The sequence below is a fragment of the Melanerpes formicivorus genome, unplaced genomic scaffold, assembly GCF_026170545.1.
Source record: "Melanerpes formicivorus ecotype bairdi unplaced genomic scaffold, bMelFor1.0.p_v2 SCAF_8, whole genome shotgun sequence".
NCBI lineage: Eukaryota > Metazoa > Chordata > Aves > Piciformes > Picidae > Melanerpes > Melanerpes formicivorus.
Window position 1 is genome coordinate 16,762,914 of NW_027142360.1, and position 22,635 is coordinate 16,785,548.

A 22,635-nucleotide genomic window follows, 5' to 3' on the forward strand; every position below is an offset into this window, starting at 1 on the left:
TGTTCCAATAATGTTTTTCACCTCAACTCTCTTTACACAAGTTGAGTGTAAGGGACAGTCACACCCAGGAGCGATGGAGCTACTGCTAGAGGCTGGGAAATGACAGTTTATCTCATGTTTCCAGTTTGGAGAACAAGTGACACAATGCTACCTGGAATTTAGGTAGGAACATACATTAGATAGTGTTGGATGATAGGTTGGACATGATGACCTCGAAGGTCTGGTCTGGTCTATTCTGGTCTGGTCCGGTCTCCTATTCTATTTCTATTTCTATTTCTATTTCTATTTCTATTTCTATTTCTATTTCTATTTCTATTTCTATTTCTATTTCTATTTCTATTTCTATTTCTATTTCTATTTCTATTTCTATTTCTATTTCTATTTCTATTTCTATTTCTATTTCTATTTCTATTTCTATTTCTATTTCTATTTCTTATTCTATTCTATTCTATTCTATTCTATTCTATTCTATTCTATTCTATTCTATTCTATTCTATTCTATTCTATTCTATTCTATTCTATTCTATTCTATATCACCATACTTCCTGTGTAATGAAATCCAGTATATCTTAAGTGTTGAAGGAATTAGCCTGTTGTCTTAACCAAAAGACAGTACTTCCTGAAAAGAGTTAACCTTAATACCAGAATGATGAATTGATTCAAAAAGAAGAACCTGCTTCTGGGAGTATTTGGCTTTTTCCAGTTGTTGACAAGATGTGATTCTGTCAATTTCTAAAGAGGACAAAGTAATGTTTTCATACTTTTCTCTGCTTGTGGACTCTCTGAATTTTTTTCTAGTGGAGCTTGAGATGTTTCCATGGCAAAGTTAGGCCCCCTCCAAAAAAAAACCCCAACATACATCTGCTTTTCTTGATGAGCTTTCACAGAATCCTCCATGGCAGTCTACAGGGAGTATCTATAGGTTACAGGTGGGAAACTATGAAGGGGGAAATGAAAACCCGGGGTGCTATTTTTGCTGGCAAAGCTTCTTTTCCAAACTGAAGTCTAGAAACACAATATTGTTAAATGCTGAGGAGCAAATATGCTGTGGGAATTGAACTTACGTACTAAAGCTAGCATGACCCACTTTTTAAAGGTAAAAAGGAATTTAGATGCTAAAAGAAACATTATTAACTTCACTGTGCTTTTCTAACAAGTAGTCAGTGCCAAGCAGTATCTCTTTGGTGGGACTAAGGGTCCTTTCCCTCATCCTGAGATTCTCCTAAATTTATGATTAAGCTTCCTTTTTCTGGAGAAGCCACATTTAAGCAGATAATTGAAGATGTGAAATCTCTTCCTAAATGCAAATTCAGAGCTACCGTAACATCACACATAACAAAGCTGCCAGGAATCTCTCGGGTGAAAATTCTGGACTAGTCCAAGAGCATTGTTAGGAAAGCCTGACTCAGAATCGGGCTTTAGCACTGAATCTAAGTTCTATCTATGTTCACAAAGATGGAGTGAAAATGTCTGTAAGTTGCTTTATGGAAGCATTTCTATGAGAGTACCTGCTGTCAGCCATGATGTCGCTCTGACATTGGCTACAACTTTGTTATTTGTCTTCCTGCTTAATGAAAAGAATGAGCACTGCTGTATTTCCAAACTGGAGCTCTGCCCACAGCTTCAGGAGTCTCTCAGATCTGCTAACTGAAGGTGTCTTGCATCTCCAAAAGCTATGTATCTTTACTCTCAATGAGAGTAATTCTTAATGAGAATTAATATTGTTGCATATTTCCCCCTCTAATCTGCATGCCTGGCAAATTGCCAAATTTCACAGCCTCCACAGATATGAAATTGAGCTCTGCTGCTGCTGAAGAGGATGCCTACTTCTTCATCAGTGGTTAACACCCCAAGGATTCTAGCATACAGTGGAGTCATTCACATCTGATCCAATGAAGAGCAGAAATACAAACCCACACACTCCATGTGCAGTGTACTTTCATACAAAAAAATACACGGCTTGCTAGACCCAACACAGCTGTAACTGGTTTTGTTTTCAGAAACATCTGACTGCATTCCAATTAAGTGTTACGTAAAGACATTACTTTAGGCATTAACGCTTCAGTCTCTTTATCGCTGGCTGTGCTGAGCTGTTGCTGCCGGTATGATTTCCATTCCACTTCCCTGCCATTGCCAGAGGAAATTTGTCCATAGAAGTGGTTAAGATTATCTGACTTCACACTGCTCTGCCTTCAGTCTTTTTACAGCACGGCTGCCTTGTAACATTACAAAGTTCAGAGCTACAATGGTGCTATATTCTTGCTCATCAGTTGTGAGGCTTTCTCTTTTTTTGCAGCTGGGTTTATTGCTGTAAGCATGCAGCTGTTCTCTGTCTCACTGAGCTTAAAAACAGTTCCACCACAGGTGAGCCATGAGAAAGCAGCTAAACATAAAAGCCCATTTTCTGTGCTGTAGTTTTGAAACTCTTAAGTTATGAGTACAAGAGGTTAGTAAAACTGATGAAAATTTGTGGTCTGAAGGCAATCTTGCTTCTTTTATTTAAAGGAGTACTACAAATATTAGATCTAGGAGAGTAAAGAACATTCCAGTATTTACCATAAAAATTGTGTTATCTATTTGTCATACAGATCAAGCTCTCAAGCCTTGTTTATTGAATTAAGTTTGGGAATTTGAGGTTTGGCTTTGTTTTGTTTTCTCATGGAAATACAGAATAATGCTTGGAAAAGGATCTTTGTAAACTGCACCAGTGAAGTTTTTGCCATTTGGGATGGTAAAATTCCTGTAGGAGCAAGCTATCTGGAAAATTCTGAAGTTAATTTGGCTAACTGCTGCCTACATGATTTTGGAGCTACCTGGCAAAATCTCTTCTGTAGTTTACTGCCAAATGCAATATACCAGAAATAATGCACAGTGAAATTCTACTACCATTTTCAAGGCTTCATTCATCTTTTTTTCTTTAATTTAAGAGGAAACTTGGTATGAGACTGATCCCTGATTTAAACTATGCAAACCTTTCCGTCCATCTAGAGCTTTTGCATACCTGCTTGCGGTGACCTTTTCCCTTTCCCCCCGACATTCCCTTGACACTTTGTGGTGCTAGCTCATTGTAGCATTTCCTTTCAGTTTCCCCAGCCACAGACATACCACATAAGACATAAGTGAACTGCATTGCTCTTATGTGCAACACATGCATGTGGCACAGACTCATTCCATAAGGCCACCAATCCATTTTTATAGCACAGGCACACTGTGTAATTCCCAGTGTGGTCTGCACAGAGTTACAGTGTTGTCTAGAATCCCTTGTTGACCTAAGTGCTTATGCTGAGTTATGGAGCAAATAATTTTGAGCTGTACATTTTCTACCATTCATTGCTTTCCAGCACAAGCATCCCCTGTTTGTCCCCGTTTCCACCCCACCACCCCCCTTCTTGTTTCACTCAAGTGTTTTCACTTCTGAAACATTTCTGATCAACTCATTTGCAGTAAAGCCTCATGCTTTTCAGGGATCAAACCAGCCCTCAACTGAGGTCTGAGAATCAGGAAGCTGAAACAACAACAGAAGGGCCAGTCCAGAGTACATGTACTTCTGCTTATTGCTAAACTGAAGGAGCAGCTGCGCAGCAAGGCTTTGCCAACAGCTAGCTTTAGGATGTTTGGTTTTTTTTTTCTTAGAAGGAAAAGAAATGGAATTCCATTATTTTCCTGCCCTGCAACAAAGTCAGCTTTATTAACTCTGAAGAGAGCTACTTTTACCAGAAGGAATGAAAATTGGAATCCAAATACCTCACCACAACATTCTGCTACTGGATCAATGCTTGTTGATAATACACAAACTATTGCACAGTCTGTTTTGTTGTAGAAATCATCAGAATTATCAGTTTCTTTTGCCCCATATTTTATTCTTTTTTTTTTTAGTTTATTTTTATCTTCAAACAACCTGCTTTATGAACCATGCATCTCTCTGTATCAGGTACCATTATTATGGAATTGCAGTGAAAGAAAACTCCCAGTATTATGATGTGATGTATTCTAAAAAAGGAGCAGCTTGGGTGAACGAAACAGGAAAAAAAGAAGTAACCAAACAGACAGTGGCATATTCACCACGGTCCAAACTGGGAACATTACTGCCAGAGTTTCCAAATGTCAAAGATCTAAATCTGCCAGCCAGTCTGCCAGAGGAGAAGGTAACACTTTGGAAATCTTTTCTTGGCTTGTCATGGATTTTTTTTCCCCCCTCTGCTCTGGGTGAAAGCTGTGTTTAAAAAATAAAGACTTTAAATTAGAGTAGCTTTAATAATGCTTTGACTTTATTTATGAGGGACTTAATTACTTCATATAACAGGAAGAAATATCTTCCCTTAAAATAAGTGGCTGACACTATCAGCCATACAGTTTCTAAAGCCCGTGCATACTTCTGTTTTAAAGTTACATTGCATGCAGCAGGTGAGGTTTGAGGCTAACTCCTTAATCTGCAAACACGTTTGACAGTAAACTAAGAAATGGTTCTGGTGCTTTCTTGAGTGGAGAGGGACGTGGTGCATTTCTTATCCTTCTGGACTAGAAATTAAGAGAATCCTATCTGCACACATGAAAAAAGTGCTCTGGCTGCTCTTGGCTGAGCTTGCTAGTTTTCTGATGCTATTCACATGTGTGGTATCAATGTAAAGTGGACAAAAGAATAGGGTTTTGTAGTTCTTTATGTCCTAATTAGGGCCACATTCTCGTCTTTGATCTCACTGAGGCTTTTTGCTCCTCTTACATTTGAAGAATCCCCATTGACATAGAAAAATCTATGAATTCAAAGGGAAAATTTACTTTTAAGAAGCAAACTCATTTTAAAGCTAATCTAACTAATCTGACTAGACTCTAACCAATTTCATTATTTTTGCAATTGTGCACAGGTAAGATAAGAAAAAAACCCTTACTTTTTTTTTTTGTTTCACATTCTGGTAGTTTAAAAGCAAATTTCTTAAAGTAGAATGATCTTTTGTGTGTCTCCCTCATTCTTTTTCAGGTCTCTACCTTTATTATGATGTACAGAACTCACTGTCAGAGGATACTAGACACTGTAATAAGAGCAAACTTTGATGAGGTATGGTTGGAAACTGCAGTTGTAGTTTAATTACACAAAAAGGTATTAATGGATTTGGGAGCTTATTTTGAATGTGATATTGCAAATGTATGGTTTTGTGGTGGCTGATCCTTTCATTAGTAATGAACAGTGGCTGCACTGGAAGATATGTGATATGTGCACTAAATCTCACAACGCTCAGCAAGCTTCAGGAACAAAAGCAATGGGAATGTTTTGGCCTCTTCATTCTCCAGTGGGATTAAGGTAGCAATATCCCCTTACAAGATGTTGGATAGTTGTGGTGGTGTGTCTACCACCACTTTTCTAACATTCAAGTTGGGTTTGAGCTCTGTTTGAAAGAAATCCTCTGAGTGTTCAGCACAAACCCAGGGCAGGTGGCACAGCCAAAATGGTGAGCTCTGCTGTTCTATTAACAACAGTGCAGGGTGGTGGAGGGGGGCCTATAGCCTCCCAGATATCCCAGAGGACTGAAACCTTCAGTTGCTTAGTTGTACTGCAGTGCAGCTTGGGGAGCACACACTGCTCAGCAGTTGATACTATCCATTAGAGGTGGACAAGGTTTGTACTTGCTGCAGATCTGACTGAATCTGATGATTTTCTGGCAGTGCATGCAAACAACTTGGTCATGGGAGCTGAAAAATAAAACATGACTGGAATGCCAGCAGTTTTTTATTGCATATGAAGAAGGCCTCTAGTCCAGAAGAACAATTCTGACTATAGAGAGACTGAGAGCCTGATTCAAATATAACATCCCAGGTCCTGAAAAAAAAAAAAACAAAGGAAATGAGTCTTTTGACTTTGCCCTCTGAACAATGGCAATGAATTCCCTGCTTTTCTTCCTCTCACTATTTAATTCCCACACTCCTCTGCTTTAAAGCTGAGGCTTTTTGAAGTCCTGTACCCAGTCTAGATATTTCCATGTGAGAGAAATATGGGACACGTATTCAGGAAGTTTTGCTGGATGAATCTCAGAATACTTTCATAAAAGCAGGATGTTATATTTCATTTGGAAATCTGTTTGTCAGGGTCAGTGGTGGGGAAGGGTCTGAGCAACAACAATATATAAATGAGCAAACACTTACTGCACCTGCTGTGGTTGGTTACTTCAGTACCCATTGTGTGCAGTAGATTATCAGTTACAAATGCCAGTGTTCTGACTCCTGTAGAACTGATCATATTGTTCACTGAACAGCACCTTTATTTCCTAAATAAATTTTTTCAGAGGTATGTTTTACTGTATCTGAAATCTCCTCCCCATTTTCTTATTTTTTCCCCCTTTTCTGTTTTTTTTTTCAATTCTTTCTCCTCTTTCCTTCATAGTGGAGGAAAGAAGACATCCCAAAGGGTAGTGCTTCTTTCCAAAATGAATACAGAAAGTGGTGTACTGACCCCTGTAAGCCATGTGCTATTCTCCTCTCCCTCCCTACACCAAACCCTAGATTGCATTCCTTTGTATACAGGGACAGAGAGCAAAGAGAGAGAAAAAGGCTTGACATGTGGAAGCCAAAGAGTTACATTCACCAGCCACTGATGGAAGGTAAAAATATGGAGGTTCCCATGGGTCTCTACTGTAGTAACACAAAGACACCCTGTCACCAACTCATAGTGTAGCTCACCCTTTGGTGGGTTATCCCATTGTGTGCTGTGTTACAGTATAAGCCTGCAGAGTTAAGGAACATGCCTCGCCTGTGTTCTGTACCAGCCGTCCAGCTCTGGGGCTAAAACCAATGCTACATAAGCAGGATAATTTAAAGAAAAGGGTATTTGTGGCCTTTGATTATTTTAATTTAAGCATCCTTGCTTCTTCTCATGATTGCAGGTTCAAAGTTTTCTTCTGCACTTTTGGCAAGGGATGCCACCTCATATGCTGCCCGTATTGGGTTCTTCGACTGTAGTGAACATAGTGGGAGTTTGTGATTCAATCCTGTACAAAGCAATCTCTGGAGTTTTGATGCCAACAGTACTACAAGCATTGCCTGACAGGTCAGTATAGCCCGCAGCAATGACCACTTTTAGCTAAGTCTTTGCTTTAATTCTTTTCTTCAAGAAGGGCAGCAGTTCTCAGAAAGCTGCTTACCGCCACTTTTTTCCTGAGTTTAATCGCAGTGTCAGTTCAAAGAGGTCGAAGAGCTGACATGTTCCTGAAGAAATATTCAGGTTTTAAGAAGTCTTCTATTGTGAAAAACTTGCTATATTTTTGTGATAAAGGGTACCACCAGCTTCTTGGTTTATTAACATCCCAACTTTCAGCGAATGTCAGAGATGTGCAGCCTGCAGAGCGCCACACCGTCCTCTGAAAGTTTCAGACACTTTTCTGCTGGTCAAGGATAACAGCGTAATGATATTCTTGTAGTGACAACAGGAGCTGCTCTGGCTGCTCTGTTTGTAAACATTCTCATACATATTCAGGCACTGTAACCTAAGCATTTTCCTCTTGGAACCCAGTTGTTATTCTGTACAATACATGAAGATCATACTTGTGAAGTCTTGGACAAGCTGGTTTAATTTAAGTACTATCCTATGGCGAACAGTTGCATGTTTATTTTATGATCAGTTTATTAATATTAAGAAGTATTTGCCTCTTTTGTTTCAAGCTAACATCACTTTTCCAGTCCATGTGGCACATCTCTGCTGTTCTCTTCCTGCCTGGAGCTCAATGAGCCCAAGAAGTCTTGTTTATGTATGTAAAGGAGGACAGAGCTCAACATTTCACAGCAGAAGGTGTAATCCCTGAGTACACTCAACTTTTTACTGCCTTTGATTTTCCTGATATGACCACATCAGGAAACTGGGGTTTTGTCCAAACATACGTGTACCCCTTTAGCATTATTTGACTGATGTGTTCTTGAGACTGAGCAATTTAAGAACGTTGCTCTAAGAGTTTCTCACTGGTGTTGTTTATTTGGCCCTAAAGATTTAAAAACATTTCTAGGCAGGACAAGATGTTGTTCTGCTCTCCTGTGCATACAGCATGACTGCTAAAGTACAGGCAAAGTATTTTTTCCACAAGAAACCTGTTATAAGAATGGGCTTTCCTTGATAAGACATGTAAATTTTTACAAGCTTTGCCCCTCACCCCCCAAATCTATTTCATTGGAAGGATTAAACAGAACAGCAGTCCTTTTCTCAAGCGGCTTAGTTCTTTCATAGCAAATAAGGAGAGACTTGAGTGTGAATATAGACTTTTGTAATGCATATAAAGGGCCAGATTGTGGCTATTAAGCCATAGCCTGCACTGAAGGGGGTGAAGAAGGGTCTCACTGCAATGGAAGCTCCTGAAGGAAATCTTGCTGACTCAGCCAGAATCCTCCTGGTGACTTCCTGAGAATAAATATTGGCTGTCCAGAAAAGCCACTTCTCAGTGGGTGCAGCAGTGATCATCTGTCCCTTGTCCTGTTAAGGTGTCTTTGTGACTATGTTTATTTTACCAGCTCTGTTCTCAGTGGTGTTAGCAATACAAACAGGAAAAGCTGCCTGACTGAAAGAGGGGAAAGTCCCTTGCATCTTTTTTCTCACTCTCATTTGTGCATCTGGAGTATTGCTACAAGCTGTGCAGTTTGGTCTGGTGGAACCAACTGTTAGGAACACCCTGAAATTTTTCCAGGAAACTGTCATTTTATAGTCATTATATACTAGCAATTCCAAGAAGGATACAACAAGCTGCCTACCAAGTTTAGCAGGAAATAATGGAGCCATCAGAAAGGGGTAGTAAGGGAGAAAAGAGAAATCTCACTTGTCTGGGAAAGTTCCTGTCCTGTGCAGAGCTAAGCATTAGGCAGGTCCTGCTCCACTCCCACCTCACCCATCTCTTTGGGCTTGGCCTGAAAATTCCTCCCCATCATCATCACCCACTTACTGACCCCAGCCTGCAGCATAGTTGGGTTTTTCTTCACTTGCACAACCCTGCATACATCTGTTATAAATATAGGCACAGATGAGCTGGAATCCAAAGCCTGACCTATTGTCGTCTTCAAGCAGTAGTGATTTTATGTTTTTATGTTTGTACAGAATGGGAATGAATTTATTTCAAACTAAGAATCCTGTTTGTAAGTATCAAAGTGCAGTACCAAGACTTTCATTCTTTGTAAGCTTTTGAACATGGTGATATGGTTTCCTTTTCCTGCAAATGTCTTCCAAAGTTTTCCTTCGTGCCTACAAACCAAAATATGTCATCAGTTCTGCACAATAGTGAGCTGTGAGTAAGTGGCTCTCAGTCTTCACCCTTTCACAGGGTAAACACATTCTGATGTTGCAGTTTCCCTTCTCAGCTTGACACAGGTGATCCGGAAGTTTGCAAAGCAGCTGGATGAGTGGCTGAAGGTAGCTCTCCACGATTTACCAGAAAACCTACGGAATATCAAATTTGAGTGTATGTATTTCCTAATCTCTCTCTCTCCTTTTAACCTGAAATGTGTATAGTGTTTACTGATTACAAGTTAATTCTAAGTGAGACTAGTGTTCTCCTAGGAATTAAAAGCTGTCAGTGTTACAAATCTTGAATTCACTTACAATCTCCACTTGTTCGTGAGAACCAATTTTGTTTAGTGGAATGAGGCGCTGCTCACAATGAGAATTGCTTTTCCTTTCCTGTGGGTTCTGATAAGAAATTAATTTTGTTGATAGTAAGCAAACATTAGTGATGATATAAGGCAAAGGAAATTATTAAACAAACCTTTAGGCTAGCACAATTTGAATACAGCTTGAGGCCCTTACTCAAAAAAGTGCCAGAGTTAAAAATGAAGGAGATCAAATTACCCTGTCACCACAGGAAAGGGCACTAGTCCTTTTCAGACGTGCTTTGTAGATGCCTGCAGTGCACATCACCTATTGATAAAGCCTGCTTTATTTCACGGCTCTCAATTCTTTGCCTTTCATGAGCACTAAATTCCACACCACAAAGTTAAAGGAGGGGGGGGAAAAAAAACCAACCAACTAATTTAGGAGAAGGATTAACTATTTTGATCAGCATGGAAAATTAGGTGTGTGTTTTACTGAGAATAGTCAAGATATAAGTTGGAAGAACTACTTTTAGTTTGTGTTGGTTTTCCTTGCATTATTTAATAATTTATTTCAAAAGTTACACAAAGTCAGAACTGACAATATGCTTTTTTTTCCCCACATTTTTGTCAGTTCAAAAACCTCAAGAATCTGCAAAAAGAAAATATTTTCTGATCTAACAGGAAGAGAGAAAGAGATGGACAATGAATTTTCTAGCTGTTCTCAAGCTGTATTCCTTGACTATCCCTATGCACAGTACAAAGGCAAAACCTTCTCGGGGGCCACATCTAAGGCCTGTTTGGATAGATGTGCAAGTCTTTGGTGATTTTACTATCACTTAAAACTTGAGTAAATCCTACCTTTTACATGAGCCTTTGTTGTTTCTGCAATTGTTTTCTTCACATTAGAAATTGCTATAGTGTAATCACACAGCCAGCGGGAGGTACTGACAGGAGTAACTGCAAGCTTTGGTCATGTTTGCAGTTCCAGAGTCACAGATTTCAGACAAAAGATTCACAATGCACAATTTTAAAAGTTTCTTTTCCAAATATAGGAAATATCTTAATCCAAGGTCAATATCATTAGGAAAATAGGAGGAAAGGACTGGCAAGTACCTCCTGGGCCTTCTTACTCCATAGCATATTAATACGTCCTGTAATTTCTTTCAGAAACTTTGACCAAATTCTACCTGAAACCGGATCTGATTTTAGCTTTCACTAGTCCAGTCAAGACTCCTCCAACACATGTTTGCATTAAGATGTAGCAACCTTTTCTAATTTCCACACATAATGTAGCTATCATTATTTTGTGCTCGCTCTTCTTGCACTAACATTTTTCTTTCTGTTAAATAGTTCTTTCTAATCTTCGGTTCCTTTGTGTATCAAGAGAAGATTTGTTATGCTGAACAAGCAAAGCTCTCCCATTGTCCTCTACGTTTCTCTTGTCATCTCATTATTCACAGCACCTATAAATCATTGCTTGTAATATGCCTCTGTAAAACTGATCGAGCGTCTAGATTTATGCTTTTAGGTCAAGGTTTAAACTAAGTTAAAACTAGACTGTTTGAATGAATTTTATGTAGTCGCCATTGCAAATAGGAAACAGGGTATATTTTCTCAGTTACTGTTTTAATTCAGTGTTTTCAGAAGAAAAAAAAAATCTTTATTTAGCACAGTACATAGATATGTATCTCTTCTCTCCTGCAGTGTCCAGAAGATTCTCACAAATACTCCGGCGACAGACATCATTAAATCATCTCTGCCAAGTAAATATTTCAGTTATCTAAGCTTGCTGGATGCCATTTTTTACTGATTTCTTTTTTTTTCCAAGTAATTTTATGAATTGACAGACTGGACTTCACTCAAAGAAGGAAAGATCATGTTAGCAGTTGTTCTCCAAAGTGACCATCCTTATAAAATCAAAAGAGTCAGCCAAAAATGCTTTGCCGACAGCTGGCAACCTCTGATCATTAAATTCAGCAGGGTACTTCTGTGAAACAAAATTATTATTTGATTTAAGAAATCACATTTCCAGGAAACAAATGAGACATTCCTTTGATTTCAGAGCAGTTTGTATTAGGCCTATTGCAAAGAAAGAATCATGTCTGTATGCCTGACAGTTAATTCCATGTCTAATTGTATAAACCCAGTTGAACTACTGGGGTTTTAAGTAGACATGTTCTTCCAGCCATAGGAAGTGAATTTAAAACTGCTCCAAAGTGTTTGTTTTTTCACCAGTTAGTTTAAAGTTACCTATCAAAAGGCGTGAGAACAAATTCTGTGTGGTTTGAAAGGGGGGAAGAATGCATTAAATTCATTAACACTTCACCCCTGTATTGTAATGGAGAGTTTGTTTTCCCCAACACACTGGCAGGTCCATTTTTGGAAGGTGTATCCAACACCTCATGTTAACCCTGTGAGTGGTGAAGCCCACAAGAAGTTTCAGGGGAAAAAACCCCACTCCTGCAAGGACTTCTTCGTAGATCTCTTCCTCCATTGTTTTAGTGGTGGAGATGGAAATATTAGTGCTGCCTTCCCCCAGGCATTTCAGAAGAAATCAAGATACAGAGACCACAGCCTTCTGCATCAGACCTGGGATCAGAGAGTTTACTTTCATGAAACTCTTCGAATGAATAATTTGCTTGGAGAAGCTGGTAACCTTAGCATGGGCTATCATCTCTGCTTACCTTACAGAGATCTGGTGTATGTTAGATGACCATGACCTTGAGTCACTTCCTTTCCTCTCAGCCCATCCTTCCCATTATCAACAGCAGACTCCTGTCTCAACCAGCCAAGAAGCAGATCTGATGCAGAGGCAAATGAACTTGAACATTTTCATGTGGCAGAGGGAGGAATGAAAGTCTTCATAGTTTGGGTGACAGGAGATTGCAAATCTTGAGTGGAGTTTGTTTGGGTTTGGTTTGATTTCTCTTGCTGCTTTTTTTAGATTTGAGCTGAAGCTGGTCAAAAGAACCAATAGAGCTGTTAGAGACTGAGGAGTCTAACAACAGTACCACCAGATCAGGATTGTTCTTTGGGGTTTGTGGTGGATACAATCAAAATACTTGCAGTTGATTAAAGCAGGCAAAATGACTTGGGAGTTCTCTGTGATTAGAGGGATCTGTAATGTCCATAAGACATCAAGCTAGTGGGTGGGGATCCATGAGGAAAATCAACTTAGTAAGCCTAGCTAAGGAAGCGTAAAAGGGGATAAAGCCTATTTTTTAACCTAATAAACCATGAACTAATGAATAGATTGGATTGGATTACAGGCATCAAGAACGGTGATCCACAGTGCAGACATCACATTTCAAATGCTGGAGGACTGGAGGAATGTGGATCTGAATAGCATTACCAAACAGACCCTCTATACTATGGAGGGCTCACGCGAGGAACACAGAAAGCTCATCATACAATGTAAGAGCAGAATCCTCAAACAAAGTCAGGTGAACTTGGTTTCCTGATGAAAACAAAGCTCAATGAGAGTGATGCTGGTGTTGAGCCACTGGTTTTGAGCCACTGGTTTGCCTGGGAGCTTAACACTAGTATAGAGATATTTATCAAAATGTAAGGCAAAGCTCTGTCAAGGTTTCATGTTTTGAGGCATAGATCTGGGTATGCTTCCATTAATGAGTTTCTTTCTAGCACCCAGAACAACCAGTAGCACAAAACTTGTACCTAGATTCAGGAAGATTTTTCTCCATGACCTTGAGCTGTTAAGTCTGAGTTTATCACTGAATCAGGTAAAGTCCAGTCTCTCTTGCTGGAGAGTTAGCTTTTTAATGGTTTTGATACCAAAGTAGCTGTATGTTTGAGTCCTATGCAAGTTTATTTATAAAAAGCACCATTTTACATAGTGTTTTAATAAACCAGATCATTTGATAGGGTAAGCTTTCACCCTGAACTTTTATGAGTAAGTACAAGTCCCATATTGAGGAAACTCGCTGGCCAATTTAGATTCTGCCTAGTATAACGAAGAACATGAACCCAGAGTCGGCTTTGGAGTGCTGACAAATCAGCTTTAGAGTCATAGATCATTTGCAGATATAAAATTTAATTTGCATTGTCCACCAAGTGTACATGGTTGTGAGTTTAGGTGTTAACACTAAGTACACTGAACCTGTCCCTCTGAAGTGCACAAGAGGTGACCAGCATGTCTTTAACATCATTCATAACCTCACTTCCCTGTGAACCCAGTTGTTTTATTGCCATCTCTCTCCTGAGGAAGACCATCTTTTATCCAGAACCAACCTTAATGGGGACCAACCTGGGCACCCACTTGTGGGAGCCCTACAAGGTTTACTGGTAGGTTTACTGGTGAGGTAACTCTTTCAGTGAGCGGCTGGGAAGAGGAGGGGTGACACCTTCACACGTATGCTGGGCCCTGCAAGGTTGACTTTAGCAGTTGTTCCACTGTATAAACACTGGATGTCTTCTTCCCTGTTTAGGGATGGGCCTTGCATTCTCTGTTAGCTCTGTTTTCCAGCAAGAGGTTCTTGGTACTCTTTACTTCTTATCCCTTTATTAAGTTCCTGACGTTGCCCTCTTCCCTTTTGAGGACACAGAAATCAGACATGGCAGTAGGGGAGGCAGCATATAGTGAAACTGCAGTCAGAAGCTGGGTGCATCCTTCTTTCATCTTTTATGTTTTCAGTATGTACCCAATATGCTGAAAAAAAGAGTTCTTAAAGTTGCAGTGCCTAGAAGCAGTAAAAGTTTTTGGCTGTCATTCAGAAAATCCTTCCTATTTAGGAAAGCCTTTTGTATATGTGTGAACTACTTAAATACAAACTTAAATGTAATAAAACAAAATAGAATTTCCCTGAATGCTAATGGATTTGAACACATTTGTTTCATATTTTAGTCTCATGTAGTCCTATAACCAATTGCTTAGAAACGGTAGCCTTATATGAATGTTCACCATGAGATGGGATTCCACTGAGATGTGCAGAAATGTAGAGAAACTCTTTCAGAACTTACAAGTTTTCTTCCCCATCTTTGATGTTTATTGTACTTGGCTGAAGATTTCTTCAAAGATTACTCTCTATATGTCTCATATGACATAGACTTAAGGTCTCCTTTCACACTCTTGATGTTAATAATCCAGAAGGTACAATTTCCAGCTACTGTCATTGGGGGGGGGGAAAGTGTTTATAAGCCTATGAGCAATAGAGAACAAACACTGGATGTAAGAGAATCTCTTTCCTGATGTTATGGTAGTTGTCTCTGACACGGTTTCTTCTTTATTCTTTCTCAGATCCTGTTGAGGTATTTCTAACAGTCACAGTTAAACAGTTACTTCTCTCAAACAGATCATTGTACACAGTTGCAATGCTGCAGCAGTAATGCAGGCAACTGATTTGTTTTTCCACTCTTGTTCTCCTCTTTGCACAGAATGTAAATTACTTCATCTCTTGTATCAGGCAGTTTTTTGTCCAGCCAACATTTAGATTTCTGTGTGATCCTGTTCTGAATAAAGGGAGGTTGCTCATTCATAAAACAATGAAACAAGGTAAGAGTGGCCCAGACATCCCTATTTCCTTTCTTCCCCAATTAATGTTTCTGGTCATCCAGTCTTTGCAAGTCTTAGTTTAAACAAAGTTGTAATCAGATGTGAAGCAAATGCATTCCTGTTTGTCTTGCTGATCCAGTTTAGAGACCAGGGAGCTTTTTCTTTGCATTGTTGTTTGACAGCTTCTCACTCACTTCTCTAGCTATCATCTCTAAGCTTTGCTGCCTCCGCCTTCCTCACTATCTTTCCTAGGGTGGGAAATTCCTTACTCCTGTTATTCATAACCAAGCATAAATTGAAATGCACAGCACGTTGAGATCATCCTGTAACACAGCAGGTAGAAACTATCTTTCTTCTTGACTTATAGGCCTTTTGTTTTAGCCAAGTTGAAGAATAGTTTCTTAAGGCATCAAAGCACACAATTCTTTGTCTTCCAGCCTTTGATTCCCACAAATAAACTAGAGGTTTGCACTTTTAAGACTTGATTGTTTATACTTTCTGTACTAAAATATGAAGTACTAGAATACTTTCTGTACTTCAGAGGGGTTAAAAAGTACACAGGTTGCTTTTTAAAACTCTTATTGAGTATGTTTAGTATTTGTGCATTGGTAGCAATTGGTTTTGATGAAGTAGAAGTCTAGGAAATGCTCCGTGTGGGTGTCTGGCATTGCAAATAGATGATTTGAAGCAGTTAAATTATGGTTTTGCAACTAAAGCATTATACGGATGGGAACCCTATCAACAATACTCATCTACTTGGTGCTTAGAAGATTCTTCATACATTTCCAAATCAATTTCATGCATGACCTTATTTCATCACCAGGGTCAAGGCCTAGCTTCATACTCTTCGTAGAGAACGTGATAAAGGATTCAATTCCAGGCACACCAGACAGAAGAAACTTAAATCAAAAGATTAATTTTAAACAAAAGGTCCTGATTTGCTCACATTAAAACACAATGCCCATTGACTCCATCACTTTGAGTAGAAACAAGAGACCAAGCAAACTTACTGAGTCAACACCTGGAGACATATATTTGTCAGAGCTAAGCAATCTATTATAAAAACTACAGCAAAATAATGATGTTATTGGCAGCTTTTGGTGATTTGTTTCTCTTTTGTTCAAACTGGAGTCCAAGTACTAAGGTAGGCTATTTTTAATTTGTCTGCCAGTGTATCAGGAGTTTGATCACCTTCTGGAGGAGCAGTCCCCCATTGAGTCTTACATCGAGTGGCTGGATTCCATGGTGGACAGATGTGTTGTAAAGGTTGGTAAGCAGGAGTAAGGATCCAAGCTGTCGATACGCGTTATGAACTCTGTACGTGGCACAGATTTAAAGCAGAAATACTTAAAAGAAAACAACAACAAAGCCAAGCATTGGAAATAAGCCCAGTGGTTTTCATGCTCAGGATGAGAACTGCTCACATTCAAGACTCTCTCTCTTTTTTTTTTTTCCTTTCTTTCTTGTTTTTTTTTTTTTTCTATTCTATCCCAAAAGAGTATATTAAAAAAAATGGAACAGGGGTGAGGTTTCCAACCACGTAAATAATTCAGGGGTATGGAAGGATGAGTTTAGAGTCATCCTAACCACATAGTGCAAATAAAAAGCTGATCTGAGATACCAAAGACTTGAACTTTAATTTGTTTGTGCAGAAACCTACTAACAAGTGGTCAGGCATCACAATAACTTCCAGAATATGGAACTACATGACTGACAGTTTTAGCTTTTGTCTCTAGATACAGTTTGTGTTAGGATGTCATACTAGAATTCCAACTCTACATTCCAGTTATTAATATACAGTTTCAGTACAGAGCTAGAATTCTTGATTATAAGTTTTTACCTTGATTAGGAAGAAAGAATGACCACAAGTAATTAGTTTAAGATGAAGATGAGAGCAAGTTTTTTGGCAGTCCTTTCATCATTAATAAAGGAAATTCAGTCTTGGTGTTGAATAATATTTCATGATTTCCTCTTTCTCTGTGGCTTTCTCTGTGTTTTTTGGTTTTGGTTGGGTTTGTTTTGTTTGTTTGTTTTGGGTTTTGTTGTTGTTGTGTGTTTGTTGGGTTTTGAAATTTTTAGTGTATACTTTAAAATTAAGATAATGGTACAAGGGTTCTCAGTGTGTAGAAAGAAGTCAGATCTGTGCATCATTCAGCTGTATCAGATAATAGAAATAAAAGTTTCTCTGTGTCAGATGTATCTGTTTTCTTGCAGGTAGCTGCCAAGAGACAAGGCTCTTTGAAGAAAGTAGCTCAGCAGTTCCTCCTGATGTGGTCCTGTTTTGGCACTCGAGTGATTCGGGACATGACTTTGCACAGTGCACCCAGCTTTGGTAGGTTCATTTTCTTGTAACAGTTGCATGCCACAAACCCCAAACCAAGCAAAAAAAAATGTATCCTGGCTTATAATGTACGCTGTACATGAAAGCATAACCATTTTTTTCACATATCTAGGGCTTTGCTAACAAAAATGTTGGGGCTGCTGACATTTGGAAATGATGCTTAGATGTCTCTCTTCGAGTACTGTGTCCAGTTCTGGGCCCCTCAGTTTAGGAAGGATGTTGACTTGCTGGAACGAGTCCAGAGAAGGGCAACGAAGTTAGTGAGGGGCTTGGAACACAAGCCCTATGAGGAGAGACTGAGGGAGCTGGGGCTGCTTAGCCTGGAGAGGAGGAGACTCAGGGGTGACCTTATTGCTCTCTACAACTACCTGAAGGGGGGTTGTAAACAGGCAGAGGTTGGTCTCTTCTCCCAGGCAGCCAGCACCAGAACAAGAGGACACAGTCTCAGGCTGCGCCAGGGGAAGTTCAGGCTGGAGGTCAGGAGGAAGTTTTACACAGAGAGAGTGATTGCCCATTGGAATGGGCTGCCTGGGGAGGTGGTGGAGTCGCCGTCACTGGAGGTGTTCAGGAGGAGACTTGATGGGGTGCTTGGTTACATGGGTTAGTTAATTAGGTGGTGTTGGATGATAGGTTGGACGCGATGATCTTGAAGGTCTCTTCCAACCTGGTTTATTCTATTCTATTCTATTCTAAAATCCAGCTGGGGGAGATTAAAACATTGCTACTTTCTTCTGCTTGTCCTTAGCCAGTCGCTGCAGTTATCAGTCACAGTTCAGCTGCTGGAGTCACTTACAGGAGCATTCCCTAATACACTTCAGTGCAAACTGAGCCCAGTTACCCAAACCACTCTGACCACATGTTATGCTGAGAGAGATGGCTTTGTGCTGAAGTGGATGAAAAACTCTCCAGCAAACCACTTTGCCAGCTCTGCTTTTAAAGGACAGAGCATTTTAAGACAGTCTTTGCAAACTAAGCCAGTTTCTACAGTCTGAACAGATTGTCTTCCATTCTCTTAGAATTAGTCAGGGTAGAAAACCAGACTTTCTTTTTTTTTTTAATGAAAAAGCATATTGCTTGCTTTTTTTAAGTACAGTTTTGAAAAGGGGCTTTGTCCTGAATCCTGTGATGCAAAGAATTCAGATTAAAATCAGTTAAAAGCGGGAATGACTGAAAACGGACTGCTGTGTCATGGGTGTGAACATTTCCAGTCTCTTGGGACAGGGTTTTGCATGAGGGATGATTTTTACCAGTACACATTTGTCCAAATATGTTAGCAGAAGATTAATAATTAATGAATTTATAATGGATTGCACCATCAGGCTTTCTGCCAGCTGGACTTTTATGTCCTTTATGATATTAGAACCCTCTAATACCAAAATTCAGAAATAGGCACAATACAATCTACATTTATATTTTAATCTGAAACTACCTTTGTTGGCTTCAGATTGGTAAAGAGTTTGCCAAACAGGTATTAGTGAGTCACCACTAGGCATCAGGATAGTGAGAATCTCCAAGATGACCACAATTTCCACCTGCTAGCTTGTATCTTCAGTACCAGTACCCTGCTGTGATGGGTATATGGTGTTAGAATTAGAACCAGACCATATCTGCTGGAAACAGGTCATCTTGAATGCAATCACACAGCACTTAGAGGATGGCCAAGAGATCAGGCCTAGCCAGCATGGATTTAGGAAGGGCAGGTCCTGCCTCACTAACCTGATCTCCTTCTATGATCAGGTGACCACCTGGTGGATGTGGGGCAGGCTGTGGATGTAGTCTTCCTGGACTTCAGCAAGGCCTTTGACACTGTCCCCCTGTGGTGGTGAGAGAAGGTTCAGTTCTCCCTCCCCCACAAAGAAAGAAACCACAGCTAGCTCAGTCGGAGAAGCAAAGGGTAAAAGCTATATTTACAAGCAGGATGAAATGCAGTTAATATATACACAATATACAGTATTTACAATATATACAGAAATACACAGCAAAGAAAGTAATACAGAACAAAACTCCCTCCTCCGGACAGAGGAGGGTTCCCCCCCTGTACCCCCCTCTCTCCCCCCACCAGGGTAATTATTATGGAGGAAATTCTTGTTAGGCTCAAAAGTGCATGCAGGGATCAGTTTTCTGATCTCAAGGTCAGCTCCAGCTAGTTGCTCAGAAGCAGACAGGCTGGAAAGGCAGAACAAAACTGGAACAGAGACAGATTCCAACTGAACTAAAACTTAAAATTGCATTTTACATATCTACCAACAAAATTCGTTTAGACCTATCTTTGTTTTCAAAATATTCAGCCAGAGTGTTCCAGCACTGTCCCTTTCTTAAAGGCACAGCCTGAAATGGTCACACCCCCACAGCAAACTCCTGGCCAAACTGTCAGCTCGTGGCTTGGACAGCAGCACTCTGCGCTGGGTTAGGAACTGGCTGGAGGGCCAAGCCCAGAGAGTGATGGTGAATGGTGCCACATCCAGCTGGCAGCCAGTCACTAGTGGTGAGGGCGTTGAGTCCATCATCAGTAAATTTGCAGATGACACCAAGCTGGGGGCAGGAATTGATCTATTAGAGGGTAGGAGAGCTCTGCAGAGGGACCTTGACAGGCTGGACAGATGGGCAGAGTCCGAGGGCATGAGATTCAACACATCCAAATGCCAGGTTCTACGCATCGGCCACAACAACCCCATGCAGTGCTACAGGCTGGGGTCAGAGTGGCTGGAGAGCGGCCATGCAGAGAGGCACCTGGGGGTACTGGTTGATTGTAGGCTGAATGTGAGCCAGCAGTGTGTCCAGGTGGCCCAGAAGGTCAATGGCATCCTAGCCTGTGTCAGGGATAGTGTGGCCAGCACGAGCATGGAAGTCATTCTGCCCCTGTACTCAGCACTGGTTAGGCCAGACCTTGAGTCCTATGTCCAGTTCTGGGCCCCTCAGTTTAGGAAAGATGTTGACTTGCTGGAATGTGTCCAGAAAAGGGCAACGAGGCTGATGAGGGGTTTGGAGCACAGCCCTGTGAGGAGAGGCTGAGGGAGCCGGGGTTGCTTAGCTTGGAGAGGAGGAGGCTCAGAGGAGACCTTATTGCTCTCTACAACTACCTGAAGGGAGGTTGTAGCCAGGTGGGGGTTGGTCTCTTCTCCCAGGCAATCAGCACCAGAATAAGATGACACAGTCTCAAACCAGGAAGGTTTTGGCTGGATGTTAGGAAGAAGTTCTTCACAGAAAGAGAGATTGGCCATTGGAATGGACTGCCCAGGGAGGTGGTGGAGGTGTTTAGGAAGAGACTGGATGAGGCACTTGGTGCCATGGTTTAGTTGATTAGATAGTGTTGGGTGATAGGTTGGATGATCTTGAAGGTCTTTTCCAACCTGGTTAATTCTATTCTATTTGATAGCCAAAGCAATAATTTTATTGTTTAATTATTTTTTAATCCCTCATTGTTCTCAGTGTGAAGCTGAAACACTTTGGCATATCCATCAAATTCAGAAATGTTCATTTTTAAAAACATAAAGAGAATTATTTTGCATTTGCCACATTTTAGTGCTTAGACCAGAGTGCTTGCCTCAGCAGTCTTGAAGCTGTGTTAATCACTGACAGAACAAGATCTTTAACCAAAGAGCTAGAGGATTTGTCTTGTGGGAGGTTTTTCTCATCTTTTCTGTTGAAACTCTTTCACTTTGTACAAATCACCTAACCATTTGTTGAGCTGGAGAAGTCTGCAGCCTTGCTAGGTGTGCTCTTCCCTGGGAAGTGATGTGACAAGAGCTGGTTCAGTCTTTATTCTCTTATTTATAGAGGGTAGATTTTTTTTTCCTTGCTCAGCTGCAACTCCAGTGGAGGCATGAGAATATCTGAGTCTGCAGGTTTTCAAAGGGAAGAATGATATCAAACCCATATCTCTATCCCATCAGGCAGAAGCCTGGGGTATCCTTACCTTGTTTCACTCAAAATATCCCAAATGTTATTTAGCCATGGACACAAATTTTAATAATTCTATTAAAGATGCTACTCTTCTTCTCTGCAAGGCTATTTGACACATTGCTCGTGGAATAGTTCTGAGCAGGCTCCAAAAGAATAACCTTTGAATGCAAACAGCTCAGATTCAGATGGCAGAGACTCTTCCATACTTAATTTAACACAGTTTTTTAGAATAGTTCCTTCTGGCTTTGCAGAATAGCATATGCATTTAAGTGTGTTCTATACAGACAAATGAACACTGATTTACTATCCTAAGTATTTACATACATATACCTTTGTTCTTACCTTAGATTAAAAGTTTCGTATATTTTACTATGTTGGAAAGTGTTTCAGTGGGCTATTTTTTTAATGATTTACTACACTTCAATCAAAATATGGACTCAGATACAGTGTATTTTTAATTTTTTAAATCATCAAACAGTAGGATCTTTAGTACATGCAGGACAGTGTAGTATTACCTTCAAAATATGTGATACAGAAATTGGATTGGAAGAACTTGGAATACCTGTCACTGGACCGGCTAGCACAGGAATTGATTCTGCAATGTTTTTAAGTGTGGTGGCATAAGCAGGTTGAAACAGTCCCTGGCAGCAAAAAAAAACAAGCTTCTCTCTCTCTGCTCCCTCTCCATCTCCTTTTTTCTCTCTGCCTGCCTCCCTCCCTCCTTCCTGTCTGTGCATATCAAAGGCACAGTTGGTGGCAGTGTTTGGGTAATGCATCCAGTGTATAAAGTAACTAATTAGTAATAGAAGCTCCATGTTTGTCTTCAGTTCTGGAAATCTCAGTGTTGTTTTTCTACTTACACATAATTCCTCTATCATTTAATAGCAGCTGACACCGTACATTAGATGGGTAATCATTGCCATGATTTCTGCTAACTACTGAAAATTAGAGCTAAGCAATAAGTCTCTTGAATTATGTCTAACCTCTTCCTAAAGAAGTGCATGGTTTTCCAGTCACAGTCAGGTCCATTTTGGTATTTAAAGATAAACTTGAAAGAACTAAAGAGTTACATGTGAAAAACAGCAGCTTGCAAACACAGAATAAATCATTGTACGTCATGCTGAACAGCTATTCACCGTGTGGCTGAAATGCATGCCCTGATACTGGTTTCACTCTAGAGCTTATATTTCATTTGACTAAAAAATATGGCATTCATTCACTACCAATGACTTGTTTGTCTAGTGTCTTTCATGCAAATTCTGGGCTCAAATCTCTGTTATACAGAGTTTGAAAGTACCCAGTGGGAGAAATACTAGGGGAGGAAGAGAGA

General features: G+C 40.1%; 1 protein-coding gene across 2 annotated transcripts in view; it reads left to right on the forward strand.

The window, feature by feature from the left end:
* RFX4 (regulatory factor X4) overlaps positions 1 to 22,635 on the forward strand; it is an 89,835-nt gene that overhangs the window by 44,045 nt on the left and 23,155 nt on the right. For both annotated transcript variants that reach the window (XM_068141693.1, XM_068141692.1), the window contains exons 6-13: positions 3,932 to 4,145; positions 4,976 to 5,053; positions 6,873 to 7,036; positions 9,322 to 9,422; positions 11,257 to 11,315; positions 12,822 to 12,966; positions 16,233 to 16,327; positions 17,276 to 17,393. In XM_068141693.1, coding sequence (XP_067997794.1) covers positions 3,932 to 4,145; positions 4,976 to 5,053; positions 6,873 to 7,036; positions 9,322 to 9,422; positions 11,257 to 11,315; positions 12,822 to 12,966; positions 16,233 to 16,327; positions 17,276 to 17,393 — 974 coding nt within the window. The remainder of the gene's footprint in view (positions 1 to 3,931; positions 4,146 to 4,975; positions 5,054 to 6,872; positions 7,037 to 9,321; positions 9,423 to 11,256; positions 11,316 to 12,821; positions 12,967 to 16,232; positions 16,328 to 17,275; positions 17,394 to 22,635) is intronic.